Source organism: Phaenicophaeus curvirostris, unplaced genomic scaffold (genome assembly GCF_032191515.1).
Source record: "Phaenicophaeus curvirostris isolate KB17595 unplaced genomic scaffold, BPBGC_Pcur_1.0 scaffold_492, whole genome shotgun sequence".
NCBI lineage: Eukaryota > Metazoa > Chordata > Aves > Cuculiformes > Cuculidae > Phaenicophaeus > Phaenicophaeus curvirostris.
Genome location: NW_027207064.1, coordinates 21,215 through 38,316, shown reverse-complemented (window position 1 = coordinate 38,316; position 17,102 = coordinate 21,215). Strand labels below are relative to the sequence as shown.

General features: G+C 63.5%; 2 protein-coding genes across 4 annotated transcripts in view; one reads left to right on the top strand and one right to left on the bottom strand.

The window, feature by feature from the left end:
* Positions 1–979: 979 nt before the first annotated feature.
* On the bottom strand, positions 980–4,012 carry TMED1 (transmembrane p24 trafficking protein 1). Its single transcript, XM_069883049.1, has 4 exons — positions 3,722–4,012; positions 2,394–2,491; positions 2,094–2,304; positions 980–1,288 (listed from the first exon to the last, which is right to left on the bottom strand). Exons 1-4 carry the CDS (start codon positions 3,893–3,895, stop codon positions 1,070–1,072), a joined length of 702 nt encoding a protein of 233 aa, XP_069739150.1. The 5' UTR covers positions 3,896–4,012; the 3' UTR covers positions 980–1,069.
* A 2,242-nt stretch (positions 4,013–6,254) lies between these two features.
* LOC138735146 (basic proline-rich protein-like) overlaps positions 6,255–17,102 on the top strand; it is a 12,719-nt gene continuing 1,871 nt past the window's right edge. The window contains exons 1-10 of one of the 3 annotated variants that reach the window (XM_069883052.1): positions 6,255–6,413; positions 7,697–7,780; positions 8,757–8,930; positions 10,093–10,668; positions 11,020–11,938; positions 12,035–12,099; positions 12,204–12,340; positions 14,016–14,094; positions 14,607–14,683; positions 15,279–15,398. In XM_069883052.1, coding sequence (XP_069739153.1) covers positions 6,317–6,413; positions 7,697–7,780; positions 8,757–8,930; positions 10,093–10,668; positions 11,020–11,938; positions 12,035–12,099; positions 12,204–12,340; positions 14,016–14,094; positions 14,607–14,683; positions 15,279–15,398 — 2,328 coding nt within the window. In that variant the 5' untranslated portion in view covers positions 6,255–6,316. Of the gene's footprint in view, positions 6,414–7,696; positions 7,781–8,756; positions 8,931–10,092; positions 11,939–12,034; positions 12,100–12,203; positions 12,341–14,015; positions 14,095–14,606; positions 14,684–15,278; positions 15,399–17,102 lie in introns of those variants that run through there. The other 2 variants (XM_069883051.1, XR_011339682.1) reach the window with 2 other exon arrangements.

The window sequence follows — 17,102 nt, the reverse complement described above, 5'->3', positions numbered from 1 at the left end:
TGTTTTAAAGCGTGGAAGGGTGTAAAGGTGAAAAAAAAGTTGTGTGAAGCGTTTAAAAAGATGGTTTAGAGGCAAAAAGCTGCAGGTGAAGCCCCTTGAAAGGTCTGAAGTTCCCCAAAATGGGCCTAAGTCATAAAAAAAAGGGATTGAAGCATAAAAAGGGCACAAAGCCAGTTCCCAAAAGGGCGTAAATGCTTTAAAAAAGCATTAAAACTTAAGAAAAAATGTGTTTTCCTCCAAAAATGGTGTCAATCAGTAAAAAAAAAGGTGTTAAACCGGTAAAAAGAGGCGTAAAACCCCTCAAAAATCGGGTCAATCAGTTAAAAAAAGGCATTAAAGTGTAAAAAAGGGGGAGAACCCCACAAAAAATGCGATGTAAACCCCTTAAAAGGGCGTAAAGCCCCCCGAAAATGGGTGTAAAACATCAAAAAGAGGCATTAAAGGATAAAAAAAGAGGGTGAAGGCCCCTCGGAATGGCATAAACCCCCCCGAAAGGGTGTAAAACAACCCTAAAGGCCCTAATCCCCCCAAAAACCGGGAGGAACTCATTAAAAAACGAGACATTGAAGCCTAAAAAAGGGTTTTAGCCCTGCTAAAAGCCAGAAGGGCCCCCAAAATGGGTGTAAAGCAGGAAAAAAAAGGCATTAAAGCCTAAAAAAGAAGCCAGGGTGAGTGGGAGATGCTCCCAGAGGAAGGGACAGCCGGGTGCCGTCGCTCCCTAATTAGCGGGCTCGCTAACGAGGGAGCTGGGAATCCGGGAGCCGATGGGCCTCGCTGCTGCGAGGAGAAGGGACTTTTCCCCCTTTTCCCTCCGGGATGCGGTTTTCCCAGGTGGCTCCGATGCTCCCTCGGATTCCGGAGCCTTTTCCCGTCCCCTCAAACCTCCCGTTTGCGGCTCCAATTGCAAATTCCGCGGGTTTTTTAATGCCGGTCGGGACGAGGTGAGGCCGCGGGGCTCCGATTCCGGCCGGGAAGGCCCAGGGATGGCGCAGCCGAGTCCCCAAACCTCCCTCTGCCGGCGTCGACGTGACCCCCCGATGGAAAATCCGCCATTCCGAGTGTTTCCCGGCTACGTCCGCACAATCCGCTTGTCCTGGAAGAGGCTTTTGAGGAGCCGGACCTGGACGACGGCCACGAGCACCAGCACGGCCAAGTTGACGGCCGACCAGAAGTTGACGCGGCCCAGGTTGCTCTCCTGGAGGTTGCGGTCTCGCGCCTCGAAGGCTCGAAGCAGCGTCTGCATCTGGATGCTCCGTTCCAGGCGGCTCCGCATCGTCTCGATGGATTCCTGAGGAGAAGAAGCGGGGGCGGAAAAGCCGGTCGGATGCGCCAAACCTCCCCCTCTCAACTGGAATCGCGGCGCGGTTGAGGTGGGAAGAGGCCTTTCCAAGCCTTGAGATGTTCTCCAGGGCCTCCGCGCCCTCAGCCGAGAGGATTTGGGGGTTGAATCCTCCCTCTTTTAGCTCCATCCCGGCCCGTATCCCAGCGCTTTTCCAAACTCTGTTCCCGGCTCTCCCGCATCGGGGCAGCGAGGGCTCCCCGGAGCCTTTTCCGGCTCCTCCGGCTCTCAGATCAGCCCCATTCCGACTCTGTCCAGGCCTCAGCACCCCAAAGCCAGACCCAGGCGGAGAATCCAGGAACCATTTGGGTTGAATCCAGCCTGATCCAACCCGGCTCGGCCTCAGGTTGTGGTTTTCCAAGGCTGAGCTGGGTGGGATCTCATCCCACGGGCCTCTCTGCACGGAGCAGATCCTGCTCCCAGCCCTCCATCCCTACGTTCTCAGCAGCTTCGTCTCTCTCTGATGCTTCTCCAGACCCAGTTGGAGAATCCGGGAACCATTTGGGTTGGAAAAACCCTTTTGGCTTGAATCCAGCTTGATCCAACCCAGCTCGGCCTCAGGTTGTGGTTTTCCAAGGCTGAGCCGGCTGGGATCTCATCCCCTGGGCCTCTCCGCACGGAGCAGATCCTGCTCCCAGCCCTCCATCCCTACGTTCTCAGCAGCTCCGGCTCTCTCCGCTGCTTCTCCAGATCCAGTTGGAGAATCCGGGAACCATTTGAGTAGGAAAAACCCTTTCCCATCCCCAAATCCCACCTTGATGTCCTCGATCTTGACATCCAGCGCGGCCTCGGGCTCGGCGGCCTCGGCCCAGGCGTCGCCTTCGTCCTCTTCGTCGTCCTCCTCCTCCTCGTCCTCCAGGCGGGCGCTGTCGAAGAGCAGCTCGAAGAACACCAGCTTCTCCGAGATGGCGCTGAAGGAGTTGTCGAAGCAGAGTTTGTAGTCGCCGGCTTCGGTGGGTTCCACGCTGCGGAGGGGAAAGGGGTAGAGGCCGCGCTGCGGATGCGTTGAGGCCGCCGCGGGGGGGAGGCCGCGCGAGGAGGCTCCGAGACTCACGTGTGGGCTCCGTCCGAGCGGCGCCGCTCGCTCACCAGCAGCAGCCCCGAGGGGCTCTCCAGAGAGAAATCCACGTCCAGGCCGGCCCCGCCGATCACCTGCCACACCGGCAACCGGGGAGCCTCGACGCCGCGGAGCCACCGGCCTCCCGGGACCACCAACCCCCCTCACGCCCAGTCTGGACCCTTGCCGGTACTGGGACCCCCCTGTACAACCCCTCCTGGTACTGGGATCCCTTCTCCAACCCAGTCTGGACCCCTCCTGGTACTGGGACCCCCCCCAAACCCCTCCTGGTTCTGGGACACCCCCCCTTACACCCCTCCCAGTACTGGGACCCTCCTCCTACCTAGTCTGGACCCTTCCTGGTACTGGGGACTCCCCCCTTACACCCCTCCCACTACCAGGACCCCCCTCCTACCCAGTCTGGACCCCTCCTGGTACTGGGATCCCCTCCCTTACACCCCTCCCAGTACCAGGACCCCCTTCCTACCCAGTCTGGACCCCTCCTGGTACTGGGACCCCCCCCCCCCCTCCCCTTACACCCCTCCCAGTACCAGGACCCCCCCCTACCCAGTCTGGACCCTTTCTGGTACTGGGACCCCCCAGCTACAACCTCTCCTGGTACTGGGACCCCCCTCAACCCCCTCCCCATGCCAGGACCCCCCCACCCCTTACACCCCTCCCAGTACCAGGACCCCCTCCTACCCAGTCTGGACCCTTCCTGGTACTGGGACCCCCCTCTAAACCCCTCCCAGTACCAGGACCCCCCTTCTACCCAGTCTGGACCCTTTCCGGTACTGGGACCCCCCCCTTACACCCCTCCAAGTACCAGGACCCCCTCCTACCCAGTCTGGACCCCTCCTGGTACTGGGACCCCCCCCCTTACAAACCCTCCCAGTACCGGGACCCCCCTCCTACCCAGTCTGGACCCTTCCTGGTACAGGGACCCCCCCATACAACCCCTCCCGGTACTGGGATCCCTCCTCTGACTGGGCTGGGACCCCTCCCAGTACTGGGACGCCCCTGTCCAACCCCTTCTGATAGCAGGGCCCCCCCAGTCTGACCACTCCTGCTTACTGGGACATCCTCTCCAACCCAGTTTGGACCCTCCCTGGTACTGGGACCCCCCTGTCTCATCTAGCCAGGACCCCTCCCACTACTGGGACCACCCCCCACACCCCTCCCAGTACCAGGACCCCCCTCCTACCCAGTCTGGACCCCTCCCACTACTGGGACCCCCCCCGCCCCAGCTCAGGCCCCTCCAGCACCACCCGCTAAGGCCCCGCCCCCTCCCTCTCAGGCCACGCCCCCTGCCGCCCCGCCGGTACCTGGTACTCGGTCTCCATGGAGGCGTTCCCGGGCGCCGCCTGGTAGAAGCACTCCCTGCGGCCCGCGGGCAGCACGAACGTCACCTCGGCGTCGGGAGGAGGCGGCGGAGGCGGCGGCGGCGACGCGGCGGCGGCGGCCCCGAGCGCCAGCAGCCACAGCCAGCGCGCCGCCATCTCCGCGCGCGGCGCCTTTAAGGGGGGCCCCGCCCCGCCGCGAGGGGCTGCCCGCGGCGAACGCCTGAGGCGGGAACGCCGAGGCGGGGGCTTCAGGCAGCGCCGCGGACGCCCTCGCCGGGAGAAAAGACGGGGTGGGGGGTCCTCGAAGGGGGCTCGGCGGCAGCGCTCTCCGCTGATTGGCTGCTCTATGCCGGCGCTCTCATTTCCTCCGCTCTCATTGGCTGGCGTCAGAGAAAGCCCCGCCCCCTCCCTGCGCTCTCATTGGCTGGCGCGAGGGAAAGCCCCGCCCCCGGCGCCTCGGCTCCCACAATGCACCGCGGCGCGGCCCGGGGGCGGGTTGAGGGGAGGAGAGAGTTTTGGGGCAGTTTCAGGTCTCTTGGGTGCAGGTTTTAAGGGTTCTAGGGCCGATTGAGGTCGCTAGGGGCAGGTCTGGGAGTCCTGGGGGGAGATTTAGGTCAGTAGGTGAAGGTTCTTGAGGGTCTGGGGTCGATTTAGTTCATTAGGTGCGGATTTGGGAGTCCTTAAAGCAGATTTAGGTTATTAGGAGCAGGTTTGAGGGGCTTTAGGGCAGATTTGGGAGTCCTTGGGAGAGATTCAGGTCATTAGGTGAAGGTTTTTGAGGGTTTGGGGCCAATCTGGGAGGCCCTGGAGCTGATTTAGTTCCTTAGGTGCAGATTTGGGAGTCCTTGGGGGGATTCAGGTCATTAGGTGAAGGTTTTTGAGGGTCTGGGGTCGATTTAGTTCCTTAGGTGCAGATCTGGGAGTCCTTAAAGCAGATTTAGGTCATTAGGAGCAGATTTGGGAGCCCTTGGGGGGATTCAGGTCATTAGGTGAAGGTTTTTGAGGGTCTGGAGCAAATCTGAGAGGCCCTGGGATGGGTTTAGGTCATTAGGTGCAGATTTGGGAGTCCTGAAAGCAGATTTAGGTCACTAGGAGCAGATTTGAGGGGCTCTGGGGCAGACTTGGGAATCCTTGGGGGAGATTCAGGTCATTAGGCAAAGGTTTTTGAGGGTTTGGGGTGAATCTGGGAGGCCCTGGAGCTGATTTAGTTCGTTAGGTGCAGATTTGGGAGTCCTGAAAGCGGATTTAGGTCATTAGAAGCAGACTTGGGAGTCCCTGGGGGAGATTCATGTCATTAGGTGAAGGTTTTTGAGGGTCAGAACCCCCTCCCTTGCCCTCTAGTCCCACTCTTTGGATGCAGCCCAGGATGCAGTTGGATCTCCAGGCTCCAAGAACCCGTTTCCAGCTCCTGTGGAGCTTCTCCTCCACCAGGATCCCTAAATTGTTCTCCTCAGGGGGAGGATTGCTCCAACTCAGCTGCAGGATCTAGCCTGCCCTCTGTGAGCTCCATGAGGTTCGTACAGGACCCTCTCCTGCCTGTGCAGCCCCTCTGGGTACCGTCCCTTCCCTCCGCCGTGTGCCGAGTGCGCTGCGCAGCTCGGTGTTATTGGCAACCCCGTGATCACAGAACCACAGAATCACCAGGTTGGGAAGGACCCACCGGATTGTGGAGTCCAACCGTCCCCATCAAGCACTGACCCGTGTCCCTCAGCACCTCGTCCACCCGGCCCTTCAACCCCTCCAGGGCAGGGGACTCAACCCCCTCCCTGTCCCAGGGCCCAGGGACCCTTTCCAGGCAAGATTCCATCCTGCTGTCCATGCGGAGCCTCCCCTGGTGGAGCTTGAGGCCGTTCCCTCTCGGCCTGGCCCCTGGCCCTGGGGAGAAGAGCCCAGCTCCCTCCTCTCCACCAGCTCCTTGCAGGGAAAGAGCAAGGAGGTCTCCCCTCAGGCTCCTCTTCTCCAGGCTGAACCCCCCCAGCTCTCTCAGCCGCTCCTCTTCTTCTCCAGCCCCCTCCCCAGCTTCGTTGCTCTTCTCTGCACTCGCTCCAGAGCCTCCACATCCTTCTGGTGGGGAGGGGCCCACAAGTGACCCCAGGAGTCGAGGGGCCGAGGCCGGAGGGAGAAGAACCTCCCTGGCCCTGCTGGCCACGCCGGGGCTGCTCCAAGCCCAGATGCCCTTGGCCTTCTTGGCCCCCTGGCCCCCTGCTGGCTCCTGTTCAACCAACCCCCCCGGTCCTTCTCCTCCAGGCCCTTTCCAGCCAGACTCCTCCTAGGCTGGAGCTGCCCAGGGTCGTTGTGCCCCAAGAGGAGAGATCTTGTTGCTCTCTATGGGGCAGGAACACCCTTCCCTAGGTCTGAGGCCTCCCTCTCCCTTCCACCTCCTCCTCCTCCCCCTCCACTTCCGCCCGGCTTTGCCGCTACTTCCGGCGCTTTGCCCGTCTCCAAGATGGCGCCGGCAAGCTTAGACCCAGCCACTTCCGCCCGGCCGCGTCGCCACTTCCGGCGCCGTGCCCGTCTCCAAGATGGCGGCGGCGGGCGGCGGGGCCGGTCCCGGTGCCGGTCTCGGTGGTGACCGGCATGAGGGGGGGCGGGGGCGGGGGGGGCTCGACGAGCCATGAGGGCGGGGGGAGGGTGCGGGGCCGCGTCCTGGCGGCCTGGAACAGCGTCAGATACGGTGAGGGGGGAGGGGGGGGAACGGGAACCGGGGAGGGGAACGGGAATTGGGGGGGGGGGAACGGGGAAATGGGGGTGGAAATGGGAATGGGGGGGGGGACCGGGAAATGGGGGGGTGGAAATGGGAAATGGGGGTGGAAATGGAAATGGGGGGAGGGGAACTGGGAAATGGGGGTGGAAATGGGAATGGGGGGACCGGGAAATAGGGGGGGGAACTGGGAAATGGGGGGGGAACTGGGAATGGGGGGGAACTGGGAAATGGGGGTGAAAATGGGAATGGGGGGGGAACTGGGAAATGGGGGGGGGGGAAATGGGAATGAGGGGGGGGAACCCCGGGAAATGGGGGGGGGAAATGGGAATGGGGGGAGGGGAACTGGGAAATGGGGGTGGAAATGGAAATGGGGGGAGGGGAACTGGGAAATGGGGGTGGAAATGGGAATGGGGGGACCGGGAAATAGGGGGGGGGAACTGGGAAATGGGGGGGGAACTGGGAATGGGGGGGAACTGGGAAATGGGGGTGAAAATGGGAATGGGGGGGGAACTGGGAAATGGGGGGGGGGGGAAATGGGAATGAGGGGGGGGAACCCCGGGAAATGGGGGGGGGAAATGGGAATGGGGGGAGGGGAACTGGGAAATGGGGGTGGAAATGGGAATGGGGGGGACTGGGAAATGGGGGTGGAAATGGGAATGAGGGGGGGGAACTGGGAAATGAGGATGAAAATGGGAATGGGGGGGAACTGGGAAATGGGGGTGGAAATGGGAATGGGGGGGGAACTGGGAAATGGGGGGGGAAATGGGAATGGGGGGGACTGGGAAATGAGGATGAAAATGGGAATGGGGGGGGAACTGGGAAATGGGGGAGGAACTGGGAATGGGGGGGGAACTGGGAAATGGGGCTGGAAATGGGAATTGGGGGGGCAAATGGGAAATGGGGGTGGAAATGGGAAATGGGGGGAGGGGAACTGGGAAATGGGGGTGGAACTGGGAATGAAGGGGGGGGAACCAGGAAATAGGGGTGGAAATGGGAGGGGGGGGGGAACAGGGAAATGGGGGTGGGGGGGTGGGAAATATGATTTGGGGGGGGTGAAAAGGGGGTTGGGGGGTCACTGGGAATTGGGGGGGGGAGAAGGGGATGGGGGGGAACGGGAATTTAGGGGACTTGGAATGAGGTGGGGGGGGGCTTGAGGTGGTGAATGGGATGGGGGGGCGGGAATGGGGAGTTGGGGGTCATGTTTTTTTTGGGGGGGGGTCCTGGTTTGACCACCAACCCCCCCCCCCCCCAAGGCTGGACTCTGCGCTCGAGGCCCCGTTTGAGCCGAGTCGCCCCCCTGCACCTCCTGGGGCGCCGCTACCGCCCCGACAGCCACGGTGAGGGCCGGGGGGGGGGGTTTGGGGGGGCCTAGGAGGGGTTTGGGGGGGCTGGGGGGGGAAATGGAGGGGCTGGAGGGGGGATTTGGGGGGCTCAAAGGGGTTGGGGGGGGAATGGGGGGGCTGGAGGGGGGATTTGGGGGGCTCAAAGGGGTTGGGGGGGGAATCGAGGGGAATGGGGGGGCTGGAGGGGGGATTTGGGGGGCTCAAAGGGGTTGGGGGGGAATTAGGGGGTCTCGGGGGGGAATTGAGGGGAACGGGGGGGCTGAAAAGCAAATTTGGGGGGTCTCAGGAGGGGTTTGGGGTGGCTAGGGGGGGATTGAGGGGATTTGGGGGGGCTGGAGGGGGGATTTGGGGGGGCTCGAAGGGGCTGGGGGGGAAATGAGGGGGTTTGGAGGGAAATGGGGGGTGAAATAGGGGGTGAAGGAGGGATTTGGGGGGGTCCTGGGGGGAAATGAGGGGGTTTGGGGGGAAATAGTGGAGGAAATAGGGGGTGAAGGAGGATTTTGGTGGGGTCCTGGGGGGAAATGAGGGGGTTTGGTGGGAAATAGGGGGTGAAGGAGGGATTTGGGGGGGTCCTGGGGGGAAATGAGGGGGTTTGGGGGGAAATGGGGGGTGGAATAGGGGGTGAAGGAGGGATTTGGGGGGGTCCTGGGGGGAAATGAGGGGGCTTGGGGGGAAATAGGGGGGGAAATAGGGGGGGAAGGAGGGATTTGGGGGGTCCTGGGGGGGAAACGAGTCGGTTTGGGGGGAAATAGGGGGTGAAGGAGGGATTTGGGGGGGTCCTGGTGGGAAATAGGAGGGGAAATAGGAGGTGAAGGAGGGATTTGGGGGGTTCCTGGTGGGAAATGAGGGGGTTTGGAGGGAAATAGGGGGGGAAATAGGGGGTGAAGGAGGGATTTGGGGGCTCCTGGGGGGAAATAGGGGGTGTTTTTGGGGTTCGGTGCTATTTTTGGGGTGTCCCCCCCCCCCCCAGAGGAGCTGGCTCGGTTTCGGGGTGATTTCTCGTCGCGGCTCTGGCTCACGTACCGGCGAGCGTTCCCGGCGCTGCCGGGGTCCCCCTGGAGCACCGACTGCGGCTGGGGCTGCACCCTGCGCTGCGCCCAGATGCTGCTGGGCCAGGCCCTCGTCCTGCACCTCCTGGGGCGCGGTGAGGAACCCCAAAAATTAAGAGGGGGGCACCCCAAAACTTAAGGGGGACTCTGAAACCTGAAAGGGTGGGGGTAGGAGCTGAGAGAGAGGCTCAAAAACCCATGGATGGCCCCAAAACCCCAAGGAAACCCCAAAATCTCAAGGAAAGGGGGGAGCCAGGAGCTCGTCCTGCATATTTTGGGGTGCAGTGAGGAGCCCTGAAAATGGAGGGGGACCCCAAAAACAGGGGGGACCCCAAAACCTGGGAGGGTGGGGGTAGAAGCTGAGAGAGGGGGTCGAAAACCTAAGGAGACCCCAAACCACTAAGGAAAAGGGGGAGCCAGGAGCTCATCCTGCGTATTTTGGGGTGCAGGGAGGAGCCCTGGAAATGGGGGGGACCCCAAAAAACAGAGGGGACCCCAAAAGTTAGGGAGAGACCCCAAAACTTGGGAGGGTGGGGGTAGGAGCTGAGTGAGGGGCTTAAAACCCATGGATGACCCCAAAACCCCAAGGAAATCCCAAAATCTCAAGAAAAGGGGGGAGCCAGGAGCTCGTCCTGCATATTTTGGGGTGGGGGGGACCCCAAAACCCAAGGGGGACCCCAAAACTTAGGGGGGACCCCGAAACCTGGGAGGGTGGGGGTAGGAGCTGAGAGAGGGGCTCAAAAACCTAAGGAGACCCCAAACCACTAAGGAAAAGGTGGAGCCAGGGGCTCGTCCTGCGTATTTTGGGGTGCAGGGAGGAGCCCTGGAAATGGAGGGGACCCCAAAAAACAGAGGGGACCCCAAAAGTTAGGGAGAGACCCCAAAACTTGGGAGGGTGGGGGTAGGAGCTGAGAGAGGGGCTCAAAAACCCAAGGAGACCCCAAAACCCCAAGGAAATCCCAAAATCTCAAGGAAAGGGGGGAGCCAGGAGCTCATCCTGTATCTTTTGGGGTGTGTGGGGGACCCCGAAACCCAGGGGGGACCCCAAAACTTAGGGGGAACCCTGAAACTTGGGGAGGGTGGGGGTAGGAGCTGAGAGAGGGGCTCGAAAACCTAAGGAGACCCCAAACCACTAAGGAAAAGGGGGAGCCAGGAGCTCATCCTGCATCTTTTGGGGTTTGAGGGGGACCCCAAAACCTGGGGGGGACCCCGAAAACCCCCCTGAGTCCCCTTTTTACCCCCCCCCCCCATCTCCAGACTGGATGTGGCCGGAGGCGCTGGTGGAGCCGGAGACCGGGTGGCGGCGGCCGAAGGAGCCCCAGGACGGGCCCGGGACCCCCAGTTTGGCCCCAGGATCCACCAGGACGGAGCTGGGATCCACTGGAACGTCACCAGGATCCCTTGGGATGTCACCAGGACACACCAGGATGTCACCAGGACCCCCTAAAACGTCCCCAGGACCCCCCAGGATGGAGACGGGATCACCTGGAACGTCACCGGGATCTCCTGGAATATCTCCAGGACGCCTCAGGATGTCACCAGGATCCCCTGGAATGTCACCAGGATCCCCTGGAATGTCACTGAGACCCCCTACCATGTCACCAGGATCACCTGGGATGTCACCGAGACCCCCTGGCATGTCACCAGGACCTGAGATGTCACCAAGACCCCCTTGGATGTCACCAGGATCACCTGGAACGTCACCAGGACACCTCAGGATGTCACCAGGACCTTCTGGGATGTCACCAGGATCACCTGAAACGTCACCGGGACATCTTGAGATGTCACTGGGACCCCCTGGAACATCACCAGGACACTCTGGAACGTCACCAGGTCCCCCTGGGATGTCACCAGGACCTGGGATGTCACCGAGACCTCCTGGGATGTCACCAGGATCGCCTGGAACATCTCCAGGACACACCAGGATGTCACCAGGGCCCCCTGGGATGTCACCAGGATCACCTGGAACGTCACCAGGGCACACCAGAAAGTCACCAGGATCTCCTGGGATGTCACCTGGACAGCTCAGGACGTCACCAGGAGCCTCTAGGATGACACCAGGATCACCTGGAACATCACCGGGATGTCTTGAGATGTCACCAGGACCTCCTGGAATGTCACTGGGACCCCGTGGAACATCAGGACCTTCCAGAACATCACCAGGATCCCCTGGAACATCACCAGGACACTCTGGGATGTCACCAGGTCCTTCTGGGATGTCACCAGGACCCCCTGGAACATCACCGGGACCCCCTGGAACGTCACCGGGAGACTCCAGAACATCACCAGGACCCTCTAGAATGTCACCGAGACCCCCTGGAACATCACCAGGACACTCCAGAATGTCACCAGGGCCCCCTGGAACATCACCGGGACCCCCTGGGATGTCACCAGGACCCCCGGGGATGTCACCGGGACACTCCACGATGTCACCAGGACCCTCCAGAACATCACCGAGACCCCTTGGAACATCACCAGAACACACCAGAACATCACCAGGACCCCCTGGAACATCACTGGGACCCCCTGGGATGTCACCAGGACCCCCTGGAACGTCACCAGGACCCTCCAGAACATCACCGAGACCCCGTGGAACATCACCGAGACCCCGTGGAACATCACCAGGACCCCCTGGGATGTCACCGAGACCCCCTGGAACGTCACCGAGACCCCCTGGAACATCACCAGAACCCCCTGGGATGTCACCAGAACCCCCTGGAACATCACCAGGACCCCCTGGAACATCACTGGGACCCTCCAGGACGTCACCAGGACCCCGTGGGATGTCACCAGAACCCCCTGGAACATCACCAGGACCCTCCAGAACATCACCAGGACCCCGTGGAACATCACCGGGACCCCCTGGGACGTCCCCGGCGTCACCTCCGCCGCCGCCGAGCCCCCCCAGGACGGAGTGGGGCCTCCCCGCTTCCCCCCGCGTGTCCCCCCAGGACGCCGAGCGGCGTCACCGCGCCATCCTGGCCTGGTTCGCCGACCGCCCCGGCGCTCCCTTCGGCATCCATCGCCTGGTGGAGCTGGGCCGCGGCGCCGGCAAGAAACCCGGAGACTGGTACGGCCCCTCGCTCGTCGCCCACATCCTGCGGTGAGCGGGGGGCCTGGGGGGTGGGAACCCCTCAATCTCATTTTGGGGGTGCCGGGACCCCCCCCCCACTTGGATTTTGATCCCCGTTTGGCGCAGGAAGGCGGTGGAATCGTGCTCGGAGACGCGCGGCCTCTCCGTCTACGTCTCCCAGGACGGCACCGGTAAGCGCTGGGGTTCATGTTTAGGGGGGGTTCAGGATCTGGGGGTGCAGCCCCCCCCCCCCTTCACCCCCAAAATCCTGATTTTTTTTTATTTTTTTGGATAGTTTATAAAGGGGACGTGGCCGGGCTGGTGCGCGGCGACGCCGGGAACGAGCTGGAGTCGCGCCGAGCCGTCCTCGTGCTGGTGCCCGTGCGGCTTGGCGGGGAGAGCCTCAATCCCGTCTACGTGGACGGCATCAAGGTGGGAACCGAGGGCTCCCAGTGCTCCCCGACGGTTCCCGGTGCTCCCCGAGGGCTCCCGGTTGGGCCAAGGGGCCTGTGAGCAGCTCCCGGTGCTGCCTGAAAGGCTCCCGGTGCTGCCAAGCGGCTCCCAGTGCTCCCCAAGGGCTCCCGGTGCTGCCGAGCGGCTCCCGGTGCTCCCCTAGGGCTCCCGGTTGGGCCAAGGGGCCTCCAAGTGGCTCCCGGTGCTGCCTGAGGGGCTCCCGGTGCTCCCCGAGGGCTCCCGGTGCTGCCTGAGGGGCTCCCGGTGCTCCCCGAGTGGCTCCCGGTGCTGCCTGAGGGGCTCCCGGTGCTCCCTGAAAGGCTCCCGGTGCTCCCCGAGCGGCTCCCGGTGCTCCCCGAGGGCTCCCAGTGCTGCCTGAGCAGCTCCCGGTGCTCCCCGAGGGCTCCCAGTGCTCCCCGAGTGGCTCCCGGTGCTCCCCGAGGGCTCCCGGTTGGGCCAAGGGGCCTGTGAGCAGCTCCCGGTGCTGCCTGAAAGGCTCCCGGTGCTCCCTGAGTGGCTCCCGGTGCTCCCCGAGTGGCTCCCAGTGCTCCCCGAGGGCTCCCGGTTGGGCCAAGAGGCCTCCGAGTGACTCCCGGTGCTGCCTGAGCGGCTCCCGGTGCTGCCTGAAAAGCTCCCGGTGCTGTCTGAGTGGCTCCCGGTGCTCCTCGAGAGCTCCCAGTTGGGCCAAGGAGCCTGCGAGTGGCTCCCGATGCTGCCTGAAAGGCTCCTGGTGCTCCCCGAGTGGCTCCCGGTGCTCCCCGAGGGCTCCCGGTTGGGCCAAGGAGCTTCCGAGCGGCTCCCGGTGCTGCCTGAGGGGCTCCCGGTGCTCCCTGAGGGGCTCCCGGTGCTGCCTGAGGGGCTCCCGGTGCTCCCCGAGTGGCTCCCAGTGCTCCCCAAGGGCTCCCGGTTGGGCCAAGGGGCCTCCGAGTGGCTCCCGGTGCTGCCTGAAAAGCTCCTGGTGCTCCCCGAGTGGCTCCCGGTTGGGCCAAGGAGTCTCTGAGCGGCTCCCGATGCTCCCTGAGGGGCTCCCGGTGCTGCCTGAGCGGCTCCCGGTGCTCCCCGAGGGTCCCGGTTGGGCCGAGGAGCTCCTGGTGCTACGAGGAGCCCCCCCCAACCCCCTGTAGCCCCCCCAGACACCCCCAAATCCTCCATAGTCCCCAAAAAACCCACTGTAGCCCCCTCAGACACCCCCAAATCCTCTGTAGCCCCCCCAGACAGACCGTAGCCCCCCCCCAAACCCCCTGTAGCCCCCCCAGACACCCCCAAATCCTCCTTAGCCCCCCCCAGACAGACCATAGCCCCCTCCAGCCCCCCCAAAAACACACAGTAGCCCCTCAAAACCCCCTTTAGGCCCCCGCAGACACCCCCAAAACCCCCTGTAGTCCCCTCCAGACACCCCCAAATCCTCCGTAGCCCCCCCAGACAGAGCGTAGCCCCCCCAAACCCCCTCTAGCCACTCAGCTCTTGGGGCTCCCGGTTGTACCGAGGGGCTCCAGGTGATGCCGAGCGGCTCTGGGTGCTGGGGGGGGGGGGGGCGGTGTTGGGGTGCTGGGGGGGTATTGGGGTGCCGGGAGGGGAGGTATTGGGGTGCTGGGGGGATATTGGGGTGCCGGGGGGGGGTCTCTGGGTGACACCGGGGCCCCTGTGGCTGCAGGAGCTGCTGAAGCTGGAGGCCTGTGTGGGCGTCATCGGGGGGCGACCCCGGCACGCGCTCTACTTCCTCGGCTTCCAAGGTACCCGGGGGACCCCAAAACCCCCCCTCCTGCCCCCCAAAACCCTCCCCTGCCCCCCAATCCCCCTCTTTGCCCCCCAATTCCCCCTCTTTGCCCCCCCAATCCCCCTCTTTGCCCCCCAATTCCCCTCTTTGCCCCCCCAATCCCCCTCTTTGCCCCCCAATTCCCCCTCTTTGCCCCCCCAATTCCCCTCTTTGCCCCCCAATCCCCCTCTTTGCCCCCCAATCCCCCCTCTTTGCCCCCCCAATCCCCCCTCTTTGCCCCCCCAATCCCCTCTTTGCCCCCCAATTCCCCTTCTTTGCCCCCCCAAACCCCTCTTTGCCACCCCAATTCCACCTTTGCCCCCCCCCCATGGCCTTGGGGGGGGTCCCTGATGGTTTGGAGGCGTCCTTGGTGGTTTGGGGGGGGTCCCTGGTGATTTGGGGGGGTCGTGGCTATGAGGAGGGGTCCCTATTGATGGGGAGGGATGGGAGGGGTCCCCCAATATTTCTCTGTGTGTCCCCCCCCCCCAGACGATTCCCTGCTCTACCTGGACCCCCACCTGTGCCAGCCGAGCGTCGACACCTCCCGCCAGGGCTTCCCCCTCCAGGTGGGCACCCCAAAAACCCTGAGCCCCCCCCCGAACCCCTTAAACCCCCCTGACACCCCCTCAAACCCCCCTGAACCCCCCTCGAACCCCCCAAAAACGCCTGAGCCCCCCTGAGACACCCTGACCCCCCTCCAACCCCCCCCAAATCTCTCTGACCCCCCCAAACCCCTCTGACCCCTCAAACCCCCTGACCCCCCCCATTCAAACCCCTCTGACCCCCCCAAACCCTCTGACCCCCCAAACCCCCTGAGCCCCCCCCATTCACACCTCTCTGACCCCCCAAACCCCCCGAGCCCCCCTCATTCAAACCCCTCTGACCCCCAAAACCCCCTGATCCCTCCCATTCAAACATTTCTGACCCCCCCAAACCCCCTGAGCCCCCCAAATCCCCTGAGTCCCCCCCATAACCCTCTAAACCCCCCCCAAACCTCTGTGACCCCCCCACACCCTCTGACCCCCACAAACCCCTCTGAACCCCTGAAACCCCCTAACCCTCCCCAAACCCCATGGCACCCCCTGAACCCCAAACCCCCTGACCCCCCCGACCCCCGCGGTCCCCCCTGAACCCCAAAAATCGTGCCCCCCCCCCCAAAAGTCGTTCCACTGCCGCTGGCCGCACCGCCTGCCCTTCTCGCGGATGGACCCGAGCTGCACCCTCGGCTTCTACATCGCCGGCAGCGCCGCCCTCGACGCCCTCTGCGACCGCCTGCACCGCGTGAGCACCCCAAAACCCCCCCCGAACCCCAAAACCCCGCCCCGAACCCCCCAAACCCCCCACACCCCCCCAAAATCCCCCCCTGCTCGTACGCCACCAGCAGCACCAACCCAGAGGCACTTGGCGTCCCCTCACCCCCGTGAGCCCCCCGAATCCCTCCCCTGAACCCCTAAACCCCACCCCGAACCCCCAAATCCCTCCCCTGAACCCCCAAAACCCCTCTGCCCCCCAAAAAATCTCCTCTGACCCCTCCAAACCCCCCACGACCCCCCAACATCCCCCCCTGCTCCTACGCCACCAGCGGCACCAACCCAGAGGCGCTTGGCGTCCACCTCACCCCCGTGAGCCCCCCGAATCCCTCCCCTGAACCCCTAAACCCCACCCCGAACCCCCAAATCCCTCCCCTGAACCCCCAAAACCCCTCTGCCCCCCAAAAAATCTCCTCTGACCCCCCCAAACCCCCCACGACCCCCCAACATCCCCCCCTGCTCCTACGCCACCAGCGGCACCAACCCAGAGGCGCTTGGCGTCCACCTCACCCCCATGAGCCCCCCAGATCCATCCCCTGAACCCCCAAATCCCCCCCTGAACCCCCAAATCCCTCCCCTGAACCCCCAAAACCCCTCTGCCCCCCAAAATCTCCTCTGACCCCCCAAAACCCCCCACGACCCCCCAAAATCCCCCCCTGCTCCTACGCTGCTGGTGGTGCCAACCCAGAGGCACTTGGCGTCCCCCTCACCCCCATGAGCCCCCCCGAATCCCTCCTCTGAACCCCTAAATCCCCCCCCGAACCCCCAAAGCCCTCCCCTGAACCCCTAGAATCTCATCTGACCCCCCCAAATCTCCTCTGAACCCCCAAACCCCCCACGACTCCCCAATGTCCCCCCCTGCTTCTATGCTGCTGGTGGTGCCAAACCAGAGGCGCTTGGTGTCCACCTCACCCCTATGAGCCCCCCAGATCCCTCCCCTGAACCCCTAAATCCCCCTCCGAACCACCAAATCCCTCCCCTGAACCCCCAAAATCCCCCACGACCCCCCAAATCCCCCCCTGCTCCTACGCTGCTGGTGGTGCCAAACCAGAGGCGCTTGGCGTCCACCTCACCCCCGTGAGCCCCCCAGATCCCTCCCCTGAACCCCTAAATCCCTCCCCTGAACCCCCAAATCCCTCCCCTGAACCCCCAAAACCCCTCTGCCCCCCCGAAAATCTCCTCTGACCCCCCAAACCCCCCACGACCCCCCAAAATCCCCCCCTGCTCCTACGCCACCAGCGGCACCAACCCAGAGGCGCTTGGCGTCCCCTCACCCCCGTGAGCCCCCCAAGTCCCTCCCCTGAACCCCTAAATCCCCCCCCAAACCCCCAAATCCCTCCCCTGAACCCCCAGAATCTCCCCTGACCCCCCAAAAATCTCCTCTGACCCCCCCAAACCCCACCCCTGAGCCCCCAAATCCCTACCCCGAACCCCCAAAATCCCCTCTGATCCCCGCAACCCCCCCAAATCCTCCCCCCCAGGGCCCCCCTAAATCCCCTCTCACCCCTCCCGAACCCCCAAATCCCTCCCCTGAACCCCCAAAATCTCCTCTGACCCCCCTGGAGCCCCAAATCCCCCCCCCAGGCCCCCCCCAAAATCCCCTCTCACCCCCCCGAACCCCCAAATCCTCCCTGGGCCCCCCCAAATTCCCCCTCAAACCCATGGGAACCCCCTA

What these genes read in the sequence shown, in the direction of transcription:
- TMED1 (XM_069883049.1), bottom strand. Translation starts at nt 3,895, where the DNA reads ATGGCGGCGCGCTGGCTGTGGCTGCTGGCGCTCGGGGCCGCCGCCGCC. An exon ending in CCATGGAGACCGAGTACCAG is followed by an intron (nt 2,492 to 3,721) that starts GTACCGGCGGGG and finishes CCGGTGTGGCAG; the next exon opens with GTGATCGGCGGGGCCGGCCT. An exon ending in TCAAGATCGAGGACATCAAG is followed by an intron (nt 1,289 to 2,093) that starts GTGGGATTTGGG and finishes TCTTCTCCTCAG; the next exon opens with GAATCCATCGAGACGATGCG.